The 18,083-nt window shown below is 41.7% G+C and overlaps 1 protein-coding gene across 2 annotated transcripts in view; it reads right to left on the bottom strand.

The window, feature by feature from the left end:
• Ros1 (ROS proto-oncogene 1, receptor tyrosine kinase) overlaps positions 1–18,083 on the bottom strand; it is a 127,613-nt gene that overhangs the window by 23,972 nt on the left and 85,558 nt on the right. For both annotated transcript variants that reach the window (XM_052751345.1, XM_052751344.1), the window contains 5 exons: positions 13,188–13,356; positions 11,764–11,881; positions 7,906–8,096; positions 4,144–4,227; positions 228–363 (listed from right to left, as the gene is read on the bottom strand). In XM_052751345.1, the coding sequence (XP_052607305.1) occupies positions 228–363; positions 4,144–4,227; positions 7,906–8,096; positions 11,764–11,881; positions 13,188–13,356 (698 nt within the window). The remainder of the gene's footprint in view (positions 1–227; positions 364–4,143; positions 4,228–7,905; positions 8,097–11,763; positions 11,882–13,187; positions 13,357–18,083) is intronic.

The raw sequence follows: 18,083 nt of genomic DNA, 5'->3' as shown, positions 1-18,083 counted from the left end.
GGTCTTTTTAATCACGTGATTAAATAATGGAGGGCAATGGATTTGTATTTCTCTTATAGGACAACCACATACGCCACCATTTCTCCCAAGCCACGTATGAGACTAGAAGCAAATGTTGCCGACGGTGATACCCAAAGACCCCTGGGAAATGTGAGGTGTGTGGACACCCTCATTACTGGGTCCACGCTCGGCCTACGTGATCCAAGAAGATGGCACGGGTCACGTACTGTACTGCATAGCAGGCATTAGCCAGGCCCACTCCAGCCGCCAGGCCTCGCAGATCGGCCAGCTCTTTGTCGTCTTCGTTGAGAACTGAGAGCTCCTCCTTGGACGCTTTGTGATTTTTCAAGCTCCTGTGCCAGACTATAAAGAAAACAGACAATTTACTGAGGAAATTATTGCTTTTTTTCCCCTTAAAAGATGTTAGTGTGTTTTAAACACACATATGTATGTGCACCCTGCTGATAGAATAACATGATTTAAAAATATTCCTGTAACAAATTGTTTAACTAAATCTTGGTAAAATTCCATATAAAACCCACACAATTCATACACTTTCAATCATAAAATTCACTATATGTCCTACTACTACAAATAAATCTTGAAGTATCTTATTAAAATGCACCTTTCAGAATCAACTGTAAGCTAGAATCAAACTCAGTTCAAAAACTTGCAAAATAATTGTTAATGAAGCAGACTTCCTTCTGCATCCAGACATTCCCATCGTGCTCCAGTAGACCTGAAGGAATGCTTCCGATACAATGGCACATTTAAAATGTTTTCGGTTGGGCTCTGCCCAGCCTTTTCAGTGTGGTGAATATGGCACAGATATGTCTGTCTGAGCTGGAGGATGACTCAGTGGACTAAAGTACAAGCATGAGGACCTGGGTTCAGACCGCCAGCACCCATGTAAAAGTCAGGGGTAGCAGCACATACATGTAACCCCAGTGCTGGAGGTGGAGGTCAGTGACAGGCAGATCTTGGGGACCAGCTAGCCAGCCAGTCCAGCTGATCAGTGAGCTCCAGGTTCAGCCACAGACTGTCTCAAAAAATTCAAGTGGATAGGGATAGAAAAAGGCTTCTGACATTGACCCCTGGCCTCCACACAGACACATGCTCTCTCACACATACATACACACAAGTGCACACACACGCATACATGCACTCGCACACTCATGCGCACACTCACAGAAAGAGAGAGAGAGAGAGCACAGCTCTGCAACACTTAGATTCTGGAACCACTCCTTGAAATGAAAGTTCAACTTTGTTCTGTGTTCTCTGATGCCTTTTCACTGCAATACAGAGACAGGGGTACATACAAAATAATGTACATCTGTTGTTCATACACGTCTGTAGAAAAATCGCTGTGATAAACAACAGCATTAGTCCTGTCTACTTGCAGAATCATGAGTGATTTGTATTCCCCCCTTTTCGCATTATGCTCAGCCTTTATAATGTTAAGAAAACATTCTTTGATAAAAATCAAAATACAATTATGTCAGGAAGATCACCTGTTTGTGTCGTATATTGATATGGGGGTCACATCAAAAAAATGCTTTGGAAATGATTACTAAGATTTGAGCCCGTGCATCGTGGTGTACACTTATATTCTGAGTACTTTGGAGGCTGAGGGAGCAGGAGCAGTAACTCTAGATCAGCCTGTCCTACAATTAGTCAGCTCTGTCTCAAAACAAAACAAAAACAATCAACAAAAAGTAACCTTCTCTCGTAGTTCCTTGCATATCTAAGACATTAGAGTTTCACTCAAGTGACATTCCATCTGAGGGGCCACACAGGAGCATTGCCAGCACCCTTACCAAAGCACTTTTTTCTAATCCTCACTTGTTCTCATGCCTGCATCCGCAGCGACAGACATCACCTCATTCTTCTGCACACCCTGCTCATCTCTCCTAGTGACCCTATAAGGCCAACTGTGGCTGGCGGTGCTCTTCCACGCCACTCTCACCTACATTTCATGTCCCTGATAGCATCCTATTTCATCTTCTCACACAGATATGTCTTACCTCCATTATTAAAGGGCAGTCTCCTGAGGCCACTGATAACAGTTTACAACTTCTTCCCCTCTTTCCCTGCCATGAGGTTCATATCAGATACGGCCTCTCACCAACCCAGAGCCCTCACTCAGAACAATGCAATTTCTAAAGAACTGCTACTTTTCATTATTTTCATAACGTAAGTCTTCTCTCGTGGACTCACACTTTCCTATTGGTAGAACCACATGCACTACTAACAGAAGCAAAAACCGAATTAGCTTAGCGACTCCCCCAAATCCACAAATTCCAAACACAATAAAGACCTTTCAGTCCTGAGAAAGTTCAGATATCCACAGGATGTCTCGAAAGCACACAAAACATTGAGACGCTCTCATTTTCATCTGCTAGAGTCAGGGGTTCAAGCAGTGGTGGTGGAGATAGTAGGCAAGGAGAGGTGAGGTGAAGAAGGGTCCCTCATGGAACACGCCTCCCAGCAGGAAGCAGACACGCAGTCAAGCCTATGTGCCAACTGCCAAATATACCGCCGTCAGACGAGTCACTCTGGAGGCACTGGCTTTAGTGGCACAAACATCAGCTGTGCGATGCACAGACTCCCTGGAACCACAGGTTAAAATCCTAGCAGGCTCCACTGAAACGTTTAGCTTCCCCACTTAGCTAGGGGAGTCGCATGTGTTAGCTGAGTGGCATTTTTTTAAGTGAAGCCTCAGTTCAAGTTCAAAGTGTTGTCTGAGACCTTTTACCTCCAGTCACTCTGGAGAAAAAATAATGATTGGGAAAACTTAATTAAATGGTAGCTTTGTTTTTCCCCAGAGGGATTCAGCCCTTGTATTCTATTCATAGTTCTTCCTTGCCTTACCCCTGTTCCTTTCTCTTAGTTATAAACACAAGTCACAGTTTCCTGAATATGTGCTGGAATTGGTATCACGCCCTTCTTACAATCCTGGGGAATGGCATTCTTGGTATCAGCAGTAGATGTGAAGCTCATACATCTTATAACCCAAACCCAAAAGTCACGTGGGAGCTGAACAAACATGAGGTTGACGTGTATTACACAAGAGTAACAAGCCAGAAATGAGTGATCATGGGAGTAATCCTCCAGGCCCAATTTCTTCTCATCTATTTTGGGTTTTCTGTGTTTTTAATCATAATTAAAATAAACATTACAAAGGGGTAGATCTTTAAGGACTATTGTATTAACATAAAATAAATAATGGGAAATGGCTATCTGGCGTAATTCTGCTGCTTTTCGATCCTTTGTCAATGAGCAGGGATTCTGAGTAAGGCTGTCGGTTGTCGGAAAGCAAGAGTGAGTCCCACAGGCCAGAAATGGGTCTCCTGTGAGGGGCCCCATTCATTCCAAACTGAGCTGTCTGCCCGGGGACCAAAGCTTTCCCAACTAGGGACTCTCACTGGCCTCCCATTAATCCCACACTGTTTTTCTGTCTTTGGTTACTTCTCTTTTATTTATATTCTAGCCTATGAGCCACAGAACACTTGCAATAGCCTATCAGAAACAAGGGCTCTTTTACAGAAGGCTAAAATAGAGTGTCCTCACGCAAACAGTTGCATCTTAAGTATACCATCAAATGTATATACTGATGTATTTGCCATGGGGTTGCTGCCCCATGCTGTGGTTTGTGTCCAGAATATAAATTCTTCAAAGGTGTCAAGCCTTAGTCTCCAGCTTGAAATTTTTGGAATGCAGAGGTTAGGGCCTAATGGGAAGTCACTGGGGACATATTCTTGAAGATGATGGCAGGACCCCAGCTCCTTTCTCTTTCTCTGCTGTTCCTAGCTGTGAGAGGACAACATTCCTACATCATACCCCTGCCATGAAGGGCTGCCAACACCCAGAGCAACAGGGCCACTTTGATCCTGAACCAACACCTTCAAAACTATGAGCCAAAATAAACCTTTACATGAAAGAAAACTAATGCATCCCATGATTTAAAAAAAATCATAGAAGTTAGTAGCTATGAAAAGACAGCCAAGGGCAATGCTGTGAACTTTATTAACTGATTTCATCAGGTTGTGTTTCATGTAGGAAATGAGATAAACTGAAAGATAAATCAGTCAGTATGATCTAATAAACAATTTATTACCTGCTTGTAAAATCTATAATACTCACCAAAGGTCAGTGGGACTGCAGCAACCAGAAATATCCCAAGTATGATAGTAAGTATAAAACTTGTTTCTGTTATCCAAAAACCATCTAAGGATATAAATGGGAAAAGAAATTAATTCGCATACATAAAAAAAGCTAAATTGTCCCATTTCTTCCCAAGCATGACCACACTGGTTAGCAGGAGCCTGCTCCTCTGAGGTTCCTACAAGCCAGTTGTTGAGCGGGGCAGTTTGGAAACCAACCATGTTGAGAGTTTGGACCCAGCAGAAAGTTGCTGTTCCTTTTGTTACTTCCACATCATTTCACTGAAACAACCCACCCAACCTATTTTAAGATGACTAAGAAGACCTGTGTGCTTCTTTTTAAGGAATTCAGGACAAAGGGGTCTTTATCTTCACATATTAAAAAATAACGGAGGTTTATTATTTCCCCTTATATCTCCATACCCATTTAATCCCACAGACATTCACCTGAGGACTACCAGCATGGAAGTGTGGTGGAAAGTCTTTGGCATGCTGTTTGCAGAGGAAACAGGCGTGCAGACCTCAGCGTGGCAAACCCCAGCCTGTGGGACAAACCTGGATGCAGTGTTTTAAAACTTCCCATGAGCTAAGGATAATTTTTACATTTTTAAAATATTTGAGAAAAAAGAAAAGGGAGGGAGTGAAAAAGAGGAGGAAGAGGGGGACGAAGAAGGAGAAGAAGAAGAAGAAGAAGAAGAAGAAGAAGAAGAAGAAGAAGAAGAAGAAGAAGAAGAAGAAGAAGAAGAAGAAGAAGAAGAGGTAGCTACAGAGAGCAGACATAACTTGCAAAACCTAAACCATTTACTTCTTGGCTCCTCTCAGAAAATATCTGGGCAAGCACTAACTAACTGACTATAACGTAAATAAGAACGACGGCGGTTCTGTGTTTAATTTATGTGGGTGAGTGTCTTGCCCTCATGTATATCTGTGCTCCACATCATGAAGCTTCTGTGGAAGCAGAAGAGGACATCAAATCCCTGGGGAATCTGGAGTTACAGACAGCTGTGAGCCACCATGTGGGTGCTCGGAATCAAATCGAGGTCCTCTACAAGAATAAATGCTCTAAACTGCTGAGCTAGCTCTCCTGGACACTTTTTATTGCATTTTTTTTACTTATGTATTTGTGTGTGTGTGTGTGTGTGTGTGTGTGTGTGTGTGTGTGTGTGCGTGCGTGCGTGCGTGCGTGTGTGTGTGTGTGTGTGTGTGTGTGTGTGTTGCATGTTTGTGTATGTGCATGTATTTGCCTGCCTGGGCACAAATTTGGAGGTCAGCAAACAGCTTATGGGAAATGGTTTTCGTCTTCTATTGTGAGGATTCCAGGGAACAAACTCAGGTCAGCAGACTTGGCAGCAAGTGCCATCTCAATGACCTAGAATGATTGATGTTTTATGTGAGTGTATGTATAAAATGCAAATAATTCATTTTTGCCTAAGGTATATCAATTATGCATGACAATGGGTTCATTTAAGTCAGGCCTTCAAATGAAAGGCTAGTGAGTAGGAAGGGGATGAGAGAGAGTAATGGGGTGACTATGAGCAAAACATATTACATATTTGTGTGAAAATGTCACAATGAAGCCCATTAGTATTTATAATTAACATATGCTAATAAGAATCTAGAAATAAAAGAAATGAGTGAGATTAAATTCCCTGCCATTGCTGAAGATGTAACTCAGTGATGGAGCACTTACTTGACATGTGCTAAGTCCAGGATTTGATTCCCACAGTGTGTGTGCTCAAGCGCACACATGCACACACACACACAAAGGAAAAGAATAAGAAAAAATTTCCAGAAATCAGATGAGAACAGACCACATAATTAGAATCTGCTTTTGTTGAAGAACATAAATCAAGGTGCTGCTTCCTACATATTTGATACAAATTGAGACTCAAACCTACTATAATTACTACAGTTCATGTATGAAAAGTAACACTTAGAACAAATGCAATAAGAAAGCAAAGACCTAAAGGTTCTAGTGATATTGTACAGGAATAAAGACCAAGATGCAATCTACTCAGAAAAAAAAAATCATTTAAACAATACCAATGGCAAAAAAGGAAACCTCAGGTAAGGGATACATGGGAGATAGTGCAGGTCGGGCTTTTAGGCTGCAGGAAATACAAGGCCAAGGACATAATTACGAAAGCTATATCACAGGGACAAATGCTAGGAAAATGACCCACTGTGGGGCAAGTCCCAGGAGGCTTCACATGCCACACTGAAATCGGTCAATGGAGTCATTGCACATCGTTCTATGAGGGACAAAGGATCAAGCTTGTGTTCAGCTGAATTGTTGGCAGTGTGGCCAAGCTGAGGGCACAGACAAGAAAAGATACCATGAATCAAGAAAGTCAGTGTGGAAATAGAAATGTGGGAACCCCTCAGTGAGAAATAAAGATGGTGGGCCAGCAAGACGTCTCATTGGGTAAAGGTATTTGCCACCAAGCCTGGCAGTTTGAATTTGATCCCTGTGACCTATGTGGTAGGAGAGAACCAACTCTTAAAAGTTATTCTCTACCTGCATATGCATTACTGTGGAAGGCAAATGCCCATCCACACACATACACGAAGAAATAAATGTAATTTTTTAAAAAGAGAAATTGATACACTTCTCTTCAAAATCCATTGAAGAGTGGGAAGAGGCACTCACAGTTGAATAATTGCCTCTATCAAATGCCTGTGGATATGTCTGTGGGGCATCTTTTGATTTCTGGTTAATATAGGATGGCCCAGCCGACTGGTGCGTACCAACCCCAGGCAGCTTAGCCCAGGATGCCTAAGAAAGATAGCCATGTGGATGTGAGCCAACCTCAAGGCCTCAAGCTGTGATTTTGGCTTCAGTTCCTACCTCTAGGTTCCCACCTTGAGTTCCTGCCTTGGCCTCCCTTGACAATGTGCTGTAACCTGCAAGTCAAATAAACGCTTTCATCCTCAAGTCGATTCTGCTCAGTGTTTTGTCATGGCAACAGGAAGCAAATCGGAACATTGGGTGTTTAGAAAGATAATGCATAAGGTAAAGTAGGATGCACAGCGGAACAGCTAGATAAGAAGGAAGGCACAGTAGTTTGAAGCCTCTTATGTAAGAGAGAGCACTAAGAAGTAGATATCATGGCTGAATAGACTAAAGGCCATATTATGGGCAGTCTTGGAAGTCCATGAAAGAGCATGGAATTGGAATCATAGACATTCAGAGTGGCTGCTTATTACTGAGAAGCAAAGTAACAAGGTAAGAATGATGCTTTAAGAATACACCAGATAGCTGGGTAGTGATGGCACACGCCTTTAATCCCAGCACTCAGGAGGTAGAGGCAAATCTCTGTGAATTTGAGGCTAGCCTGGGTCACAGAGTGAGTTCCAGGAAAGGAGCAAAGCTACACAGAGAAACCCTGTCTCGAAAAACCAAAAAGGAAAACCAAAAAAAAGAATACACCAGATAAACTGGACCCTTCAGTTGTTTGTATGATAGGCTATTCAGCAATCATATGTGTGGCTAATATTAAGAATATATTACTGGGCAGTGGTGGAGCACACCTTTCATCCCAGGACTTGGAAGGCATAGCCAGGCAGATCTCTGTGAGTTCGAGGCCAGCCTGGGCTACAAAGCGAGTTCCAGGACAGGCTCCAAAGCTACACAGAGAAACCCTGTCTCGAAAAAACCAAAGGGGAAAAAAAAGAATATATCTATCTTTGGCACTAAATGTTTATGTAATAAACTAATATGTAGACAGATACGTTAACATACCTTCCACTAATGTAATATCCTCACTGATTCCACTATATTCTCCAAACCCAATATTATTTACAGCTACTGCTCTGAACTGAAATGTTCCTTTCAGGTTTTTGGACTTCCATGTGCAAATGCTACTGCAGGTCCCATTGAACGCCACCTTCCACCTTAAACTCTGGTTCTGTGAATCATTGGAAATGCCCTTTCTGCAAAAGAAAACAGTAGATTGATAGTCACCTACAGTCCATATGACAATGTGTTACTTCTAGTCTCTCGCTGCTCATCACACACTTGACCTTATTTCTGTTGCATGATTCGCCACAGAACAAAGCATATTTAGCAAAGTCTTAGCGATTAATGAGCAAACCAAGCCAATCCATCAAAAGAGAAAGGAATAATCAATGGCAGAGAGAAAGCTGATGACCCTGTTCCTACCGTCCAAAATGCAGGAAATTGCTGAGCTTCAAACACATAATCACTTCACATTTTCTCTAGCTAGAAAGTTTGCACTTTTTCCCTTTTAATTTAATTTAATTTAATTTCTTTCCTGCGTGTATGTGTGGTGTATATGCACATGTGTGTACACAGCCCTGCATGCGTTGCGGAGGCGATAGGAAAACATCCTGGGCATCCTGATTTGTCACTCCCTTGCAACAGGGTCTCTCAGTTAACCTGAAGGCACACTGGTAGCCAGCAAGCCGCAGAGATCTTCCCATCTGCACCCATTATAGTGCTGCTGCCATGAGCATGTACACAGCCACACCTGGCTTTTTATACGGGTTCTGGGGACTCAAACTCAGGTCCTCATGATTGCACAGTAAGTACTCTTACCCACCAAGCCATCTCCCTAGTCTTTTTATTTGTTTGGTTGGTTGGCTGGGTTTTTGAATAGCTGGGTTTAACAGAGCTATTAATGCATCCAGGATGGCCTTGAACGTATGATCCGCCACTCCTTTTGCCTCCTAAGTTCTTGGATTATAGACATAAATACCATTCTTGGCTTACATTTCTTTTTAATTTTTCAGTCTCCTGTGTCACTTATAATTGATTTATGTAGATAAAATATAGATTTAAAATAGAAAGGATGATATTATAGTACTTCAATAAGTTGATTACAGACAGATAGTTCAGCCATCAAAGTCATCAGTATATATGAGATTTTAAGATTCACCACTCCCTTTTACATTGGCCTATGCTCCCCTCAAAGCCAGTCCACACTGATCTCCGTATGAAACATGGAAGCAGTACAATAACTGAGTTCAAAAGATGAACCTGGAATGGCTTTTAAGAGCATCATTGACCAAAGGCAAGTTCAAGGTCTTCCAATTATGTCTTCTCTGGCAAGGAGGAACACTGTGGGTCTGTAACTTCTCAGGTCACAGCCATTCTAGGGGTACAGCGTAGAAGCTAGCTGTGCTCCCACTAACTGGATAACTGTCCTTGAGAAACAACTAGGGAACGAGAACTGAGCCACAGGAGGCCAGGGAATGCCATGGGGCAACGGTATTAGTCACAACTGTTCCCAGGAATAAGGTATCTCCAGGGGCCACCCCGATCAAATCATTATTATATTCTCTTTTTATATTTTGAGAAACCTCAGGGTTAAGTGTTGGCAATTTCATTGTTTACTAAGGTAATTTTGATTTTAAACCCTAGAGGCCCCTGGGAATGAGGGAAGTGGTTCTCCACAGCCACTGAAGGACACAGGCAAAGGAAACATCAGACATTGCGATGCCAGCAGTGGCGTTCACCATGTCTTTCCTTTCATGGTGTCTTCACAGCACCCCAATTTCACAAGGAAGAAAACTTAAGCTTCAGGAGGAGCGAACCAGTGAGGATCTAAGCGTGGTTGGTAACTGGAATGAGTGACATCCTCCTACACTGGAAATCTATACCCACTCAACCTGTGCATGTGACCTTGACTAGAAATAAGGTCATGGCACATGTCACATTAAGATAAAAATGTACTAAATGAAGGCATGTCATAGTCCAATGCCTAGTGCCCTGTCAGAAAAGGGAAAGGGGAGCCCAGATACATAAAAGAGAGCCTGTGATGATGGAGCTGAGATACATACACAAGTCAAACAACACCAAGGGTATCAGGCCCAGTACGCGAAGCTAAGACAAGGTGGAAGAGGAGTCTTCCCTAAAAGTTAGAAGGGAGTGTGGTCCTCCTTACACCCTTATGTCAGATTTTTTGTATGTATGTCTTGTTTTGTTTTGTTTTCGAGACAGGGTTTCTCTACGTAGCTCTGGCTGTCCTAGAACTCACTCTATAGACCAGGTTGACCTCAAACTCAGAGGTCTGTGTGCCTCTGCCTCCCCAGTGCTGGGATTAAAGGTGTGAGCCACCACCGCCCAGCCTGATGTCAGATTTCTAGCCAGCTGAACTGTAAGAGGAAATTTCTGTGGCTTTAAGTTGCCAAACTGGTGTACTTTTCCCACTACTCTAAAAGCTAAGGCCAAAAGATCACACGTTCAAACCATAACCAGATTAGAGAGCAAGGTCAAGGCCAGTCTGAACAACTTAGTGAGGCCTGATCTCAAGAAGTTAGAGAGGCTTGTCATGTGATTCAGTGGTAGAGTTCTTGATTACGGTGCTCTAGGTTCAGTCTCCAGTACTGGGGGGGGGGGGCACTTAAAATAAAGAATAGCATTTAACTAGAATTAGACTAACTAATTAGACTAACTAGTCTACCTTTCCCAGGAGTTGACTTAGTGACAAAACTTCCTCCTGTTCTATAGTGTTGATATTTCAGTACCAGTATTAGAGACCCAGGGCAAGGGGATTTAGGGGAAATTACACACTTAAGGTCTTACTCAGAGGAGTACACTAAGGGGTCCTAGTAAGAATAGTGCTGTGATCTGGATGTTATACACCATTATAGTCACAGGCCACCAAGACAGTTCTACTAAGAACATACTTTACCGTGCATGAAAAACAGTGGCAAAATATTTCCTAAAGGTTTCACCAGGAAAGATAGCCAAGAGAATTTTCTAATGTGAGCAGGAAATTTTCTGAGGTTCTGGGGATGCCAGAGGGAGATGAAGCAAAAATAGATCTAAAGCTCAAGTTGCCAGGACTATAATTATGGAAATGACTTTTGTCCTTGGAGCCTCTTAAAAGATGGCTTCATAGTCCCGTGAGGGGAGTGTCTTTGGAATTTGGAACTCTCCCCTCGGGCTGGCATGAAGTCGCTCCCTTTGGGCCAGTTCCCTCACTGAGCTCCTCAGACTGGCTGGGTCTGAGGGTACCCGTGCTTCTCAGCTGCTGCTTTGAGTCAACAGCACATTCTCCTTCTCTGGAAACACACTCAAACTGTTAAGCTCAGAAAGATAGAGAAGCCCACATATCTATTGACTTCTCATTTCAGGCCTCTCCCTAGATTTAGATTCTGAAAAAATAAATAGCTTTTTGCCAGTTCTCATCTGAGAACATTTAACTTTGTTAATACATATGTGTGTGTGCGCACGTGTGTGTGTGTGTGCACGTGTGTGTGTGTGTGTGTGTGTGTGTGTGTGTGTGTGTGTGTGTATCAGAAATTTACATGCATTTATCATCTGACACCAAACATTGGCTCAGCTTCTTAAACAGAGTGGATATTAAGTAAATATCAGTGGCATGAACTATGATGGAGTGGTTTCTGTGAAGTTTGAATGAACAGTGGCAGATTTCTGAGAATGATATGGTGTGTTTTATCTTTAGAAGGTCAAAGCTGATGATGGGAAATGAGCAAAGAACATAGTGAAATGTAAAAGTCCCTAAAGATTCATTTTTCTATATAAATGTACTTAGACAAAATTATTATTTTGACCACCTGGTAATCACCTGCTTATCTCTTTGTGGTACATTAAGCATCACTCGATACGTACCTGATCTCAAGGATATAGTACATCAGTCTACTTCCATTATCTTCAGCTGTTTCCCACTGGATTGAATTTTTACTCCCTTCTAGTAATTTAGGAATGCCTGGTTTGCTTGGGACTCCAGCTTCATAGGGGTAAAAAGAGAATTGACTGACATGTTAGTATAAAACGTTTGACATTGGCTATCTTTCTCTGGGATATGCTGAAGAAAGAGAAATGTCTTAAAGAAATATTCTTATACAAAGTTCTCTCTCTCTCTCTCTCTGTCTCTCTGTCTCTGTCTCTCTCTTTCTCATGCATGTGTGTGTGTGTGTGTGTGTGTGTGTGTGTGTGTGTGTGTGTGTGTGTGTGTGTATACATGTGCTTATGTATATGGATGCCAGAGATCAACCTTAAGTTTTGGTTTTCAGGCATCACCCACATTAAAGAGGGTCTTTCCTTGGTCTGGTGCTCATTCATTGGCTAGGCTGGCTGACCAAGGAGTCCCAGAGAACCACCAGTCTCCACCTGCATAGCTCTGGGATCACAAAGGCTCTGCCACATCCAGATTTTTGGTGTAAGTTGAACTCAGGTTTGGGGACTTACATAGCCCTGAGGCACATACTTTTTTTAAGTGAGTATCTGAAGCTTTCATTAGTGATGGGTTGGCTAGTTAGTGGAAAGATTAATCATGTATTTCATCTTGATACAAAATAATCGATAAGTACACATGTAAAAGTCATCACAGTTTTGGAGCACTTTGCCTTCCATCCTTCCAGGAATCAACCTGGAGTCGTGGTGCCCAGCATGCTAGCTGAAGAGACGTGTAGGCTTTGATTCTGCTCTGTTTTCCATTGCAGTATTCGGACTATAAAAGTTACTTTCTAAGTGTTTCTTGAGCATTCAGCTACCCCATCTTATATAGTTCTTGTTGCAAAACACAATATAGCTAGACAGGATATCAGAAAACTAAAAGGAGAAATTGTTATGCCCATCTCAGGATTTTTAAACCCAAATCAATAGGTTCTTGCTTTTCTCTGTAACAACTCCTGACTCTTCAATGCATTCACCTATGCAACAGACACAGCCATAATGACTCCTTCGGGAAAACATTTGAGATGATCCAGAGGTTAAGAACATTTGCTAGTCATGCAGAGGACCCAGGTTCTGTTCCCAGCACCCACATGGTAATTCATGGTCACCTGTAACTCCAGTTACAGATCCAGGAAAGCCAACATGGTCTTCTGCTAACTTTGGTACTTGGTAACTGCACCAGGTACCCAGGCAGTGTACACATGTACACTCAGACAAAACACTAACATACATAAACTGAAAGTAGATATAACCTTTTTCAAAGAAAGCATTTGTGCTTCTAGAATTGGACTGGTGGAATTAAGAGATGAGAAAAGAGAAGAGATGTCTGCATTCCTCAAGGAGAATGCTAAACCCACCTTTTGTCTTGAAACTCTCTGGACTCGAGGAGCTATTTTCTCCCGTCGTATAGACCACCACCACTCGGACGTTATAGGGAGTGCAAGGCTGTAGGTCTGCGATGTTACAGACATAAACTGGACCTTGGCTGCATGAAGCTTCAACGTGGTAAAACTCATTATATTTCCACTAGAAAAAGAAGTATAACCAAGATTCTTACTCTTTTCAGAAAATTGTGGACACAGAACTTGATTAAAACTTTAAAAAAATTATTTATGTTAAACGTAAGAAACTCTTTATGTGTGTTTAGTTCCAAACACTACTCTCAAAACACATAGCGCCACTGTTGTTTATGTCCGGTTATAATTAGATGACGGACCCCTTTTAACATAAGTGCAAGGCGGAGCTCCCCTGACTCCGTACAATGGGGAAGAATCATTGCTGAGACATGCTGCTGTCCCAGAATGCAGGCGTGAATACTAAGGCAGGATGGCTAAGAATGGAAGTCACAGAGGAGGAACAAGGGTGAACGAAAGTGAGGATAGTCTCAATTCCAGGGACTGTTCACTTCAAAACCATAACCTTGTGTGTTTTGATTCTTAGTTGAAATCCACAAACAAACCAAAACATTTGGAATTTTCCTCTAATATCGTCTTCAGATACGTGCCAGCCATGCTTTACAGGCATTCCTGGAAACCCTAAGTCCTCCAAGGAGGGAAACTCCCACCCACCATTGCACAGATCCTCTGCAGCGACATTGGATGTTAGTTAGATACAGGAAATCCTGCTTCCATCCCGCTTTAGACATCGGAGAGTCTTTAAGTTCAGCTATGTGAAGCTTTTTACTCTGTGGAATTATTTTTTAAAAATCTTTCTATTTTGGTCCTTAAAAATCATTACTTGAAAATGGCAAGTTTTTTTATACAAATAGAAAAGACAAAGATGTGGCGTTTTGTCAAGAGTTCATAGTGTCTTTTCCTTGGTAGCGTTTCCTAAGAAGGTCAGTTTCCATAAATAAACTTTCCTCTGCATCTCCTTTTTCATTCAGCCCTCGTGAGGTTGAGTGATGTCATCAGATAGGTACTTCACATTAGTCTCTATTAGGTTAGGAATGTATTGTAATTTCAGGGAGCAGACCCCGTGTTGCAAAGGACAATGAGGGGAGTGGGAAGAAGGACAGAGGGAATGAAACAGTAAGAAGAAGAACTACTATTCAAGGCAATGGCTGTACTAAACTCATGAACATGCAGATCCCACTGAGACATAATGAAATGGCTTAACAAAACAGGTGATTCAATGTGCATTATGTACTCGAACTGAGTGTGTGTGTGTATGTGTGTGTGTATGTGTGTGTGTGTGTGTAAGAGGGAGAGAAGAAAGAGAGAGAGAAGGAGAGAAGGAGGGAGAGAGGAGAGAGAGATTATTCCCAGCTACAAACTTTAGCCAGTTGGGTCCTGTCTTCTTAGTGATATGGTATATAATTTACCTTTAGTGGCTAGATGAATGGACCCCGCATTCTACAGCATCTAGAAATTAGCAGAGCTCCTAAAGTGCAGGGGAGATGTTTACCAAGAGTCCTTGCTGGAAAACTGGCAGCAGATCGGCCTCGCTGCAGTAGTGAATGTTCTGGGCAGACCACCAACTTGGCAGCTATCGTGGGCTATCCCAGAAAAATCACAGGGAGTTCGAACGTTCCACTTGTCAGAAGTTAACAAGCGCAGGGGTGCAGGCTACCCCAGAGAGATTGTCTAGCTATTTGTACAGTTTTGGAGAGTGTCTAGCCTACAGTACTTTACAGATCAGAACTTCAGGAATACATAGTTCCAGGAAAGAACAAAAATGAAGGGAAACTACTGTTTAATGGGCTTCTATAAGAACAAGCCAAAGTAAAATTATTTCTCCCTGATTGAGTATGTTCTGTTTCTATACACTTTTGAGGTATTTTAAAAAATCTATGAAAAAAAAATTTATTGGAGATATAAATTAAAAAATTAGCTTGCAGGCTGGGGATGTAGCCAAGGTGGTAAAGTGTCTACCTATTATACTCAAAGCCCTGGGTTTGATTATCGGCATCATAATCTAGGTGTGGTGGTGCACATCTTAATCCTAGCACGTAGAAGGTAAGAGAGAAGAATCAGAAGTACAAGGTCATGGGTTATCTTCCCTCATATAAAGAATTCAAGACCAGCCTGGGCTATATAAGAAAGACCTTGTCTCAAAACAAATAACCAAATAAATAAATTCTTAGCTTATATTCTGGGGTCTTTATTTTCCAGGCAAGGAAATTGTGTCAGAACAACGAATTGTACCATGGTGTTCTTTCATTTATTATGAAAAAAATTTAATTAGAAGGAATACCTATTTCCCCTCACTGTTCACCCTCCAAGTGTCTCAATGTGGATTTATGGGGTCGCTGTCACCAATCTTGTCATTACGAGACAAGTTCAAGTTCTTTTGAGATGGAGCTTCCAGCTGGAGGTCATCTGTCTACCGTCCAGAACCAGAGCCCTCCGTTCTGCTCAAGCACCTGTACTGCAGACAGTCACAAGCAGAAAGGACCACTTTCAGCTTCATGGTATACTTTTTAAAAAGCGGTCTCTTGCTGTGGACAGCCCAGGATGGTCTCAAACTCATGATCCTCCTACCTCCTCCTTCTACATGCTGGGATTCAAAGCATGTATTACCACACACCCAGTAGCTTCATGGCTTTCTAAGTGGCCTATGAGGAACTTGTGTTGAAAAAGTGGGGGACAGAGGGCTTGTACAATAAAAGCACCTCATGGAAGTCATGAGGACTGGACCAGGAGGGCCTGTCTGCTGCCCTCCCCAGACTTTGAGGATTGGAACAGCTGACGTAATGACTCATGCTCCTACTATGGACAACACCCAAGTGGGACTGGTCTAGGGATATGTCAGTCCTGGGCTCTTCTGTGCCCAACTGGTGACATATGACTCATTATAGTGTCTATCTCAGCCTCTGTCTCCTCATCAGGAAAGTGAGGGGCCAGCACATTATTATCCCTCGCATCTTCCCCAATCTGGGAAGCAACACTAATGCCTCCCCCCTTGACTTTACACTGAACTCCATTAAGCTTACTTAAGTCTAAAAGCAAACTCTCCTTCAATGTCTCCAGTTTAGCCTTATTGTTATAAGGTTGCCATTTTAAATAGGTAACAAAACATTAAAACAGATTCAAAAAAGAAAAGCTTTAAACTATGATCTTCCATTTGACCAACTCAGTACTCGATGTTCCATTTTCTAGTCTCATCCCAAAAAGTACCAAAATCACACAAATATATCTTAGATGGTAAAATTTTAAAACCTCCCAAGATTTGGAGGGAGGGACTTTAAGAAAACAGTGGAACACATGTGACATGTAAGTAGAAGGGGTTCCTGATGGGTACAGAAAGGGGACAAAAGAAGGTCACAGGGGAAGGGCAGTAGAGTAAATGGATAAGAACAAGATCACACTGTCAATATCTCAGCACAGAATGGAAAGGGACACATGAGGTCCCTCCCCTCGCTGAGGAGCTAGTGCTAATCAATGGCTGCTGGAGGAAAGACAGCCTTTTTCTCCAAGTGCAGAGGCACAGGTAAGTTGACCACGATCCAGTAAATAACCCCACACCCTGCACATGCAAGCAGCTCTGATTAAACTCGGTGGGTTACTAACACAAATGTAAAAGGAGGGGGGAGATGCCAGGAAAGGGATGAGGGGGTGGGGCTAAGAGAGAAGAACAGTGGGGGAATGTCATCAAAATGCACAACATTCATGGATGAAATCCTCAAAGAATAACTGCTAAATTTATTTTAAAAAATAAATGTGAATAAACTACAAGGGAGCAATTTCACTTTTAAAGAAGTAGTGAGAAACGTGACAGTACTAATTTGCTTTAAGTAACTCCAAAACAAGATATTTTTAACCGGTCTTTACAAATGTGTCAACATAAGCCTATATGTATGTATATGATCAGCTATCTCTCCAGCCCCTAGGTGAGTCTTTTGTTTGTTTGTTTGTTTTGGTTTTTTGTTTGGTTGGTTGGTTTGGTTTTTTGGTTTTTTTGAGACATGTTTCTCTGTGTAGCCTTGACTGTCCTGAAATATATGAGTCTTCTTAATGACATTTTTATTACACTTATTTAGTGTAGGAGGAGAGGGGGGAAGACACAGACATGCCCAGATGTGGAGGAGGAGATCAGGGGACACTTTGTGGGAACAGAAAAGGAAAAGGAAAAGGAAAAAGAGAATATAGATATGAAGTAGATCATTGAGTCTACTCTGAGAAAAAAGATAAAGAAATAATAAGATAAATGGGTAGATAATTGAATCTACTCTAAAAAGAAAAAGGGGAAGATATAAAAATGACAAAAGGTAGATTACTGAATCTATTATGAAAAGAAAAAAGAGAATATGGATATAAGATTAAAAGGTCAATTATTGAATCTACTTTTTAAAAAGGATCTAATTGTTTTACATAGGATGAGTAATGAAAATTTTTGTCTGAGTTTATCAAATGTTACTGGACTGGACATTGTTATATATATAAAATGGAATTTTTTGTCTGAATCTGTCAAATGTTAATAGGCTAGACATTGTCAATGCAATTCTTGACTGTATATGTTGTAAATACTTATTGGATATAGCTTTTCTTGGATTAGTTATAAGCTTTTTTAAATTTTAGACAAAAAAGGGGAAATGTGGTGGTATTGTGTTCCCCAAAATATTGTGCATGCTAATAAACTTATCTGGGGTCAGAGAACAGGACAGCCACAATATTAAACATAGAGGATAGGCAGTGGTAGCACACGCCTTTAATCCTAGCATTCCAGAGGCAGAGATCTACCTGGATCTCTGTGTGTTCAAGGATACAGCCAAGCATGGTGACTCATGCCTTTAATCCCAGAAAGTGAGCCTT

The sequence above is a fragment of the Peromyscus californicus genome, unplaced genomic scaffold (assembly GCF_007827085.1).
Source record: "Peromyscus californicus insignis strain IS unplaced genomic scaffold, ASM782708v3 Scaffold_22__1_contigs__length_63687245, whole genome shotgun sequence".
NCBI classification, from domain to species: domain Eukaryota; kingdom Metazoa; phylum Chordata; class Mammalia; order Rodentia; family Cricetidae; genus Peromyscus; species Peromyscus californicus.
This window is presented reverse-complemented; position numbering and strand designations above follow the sequence as displayed.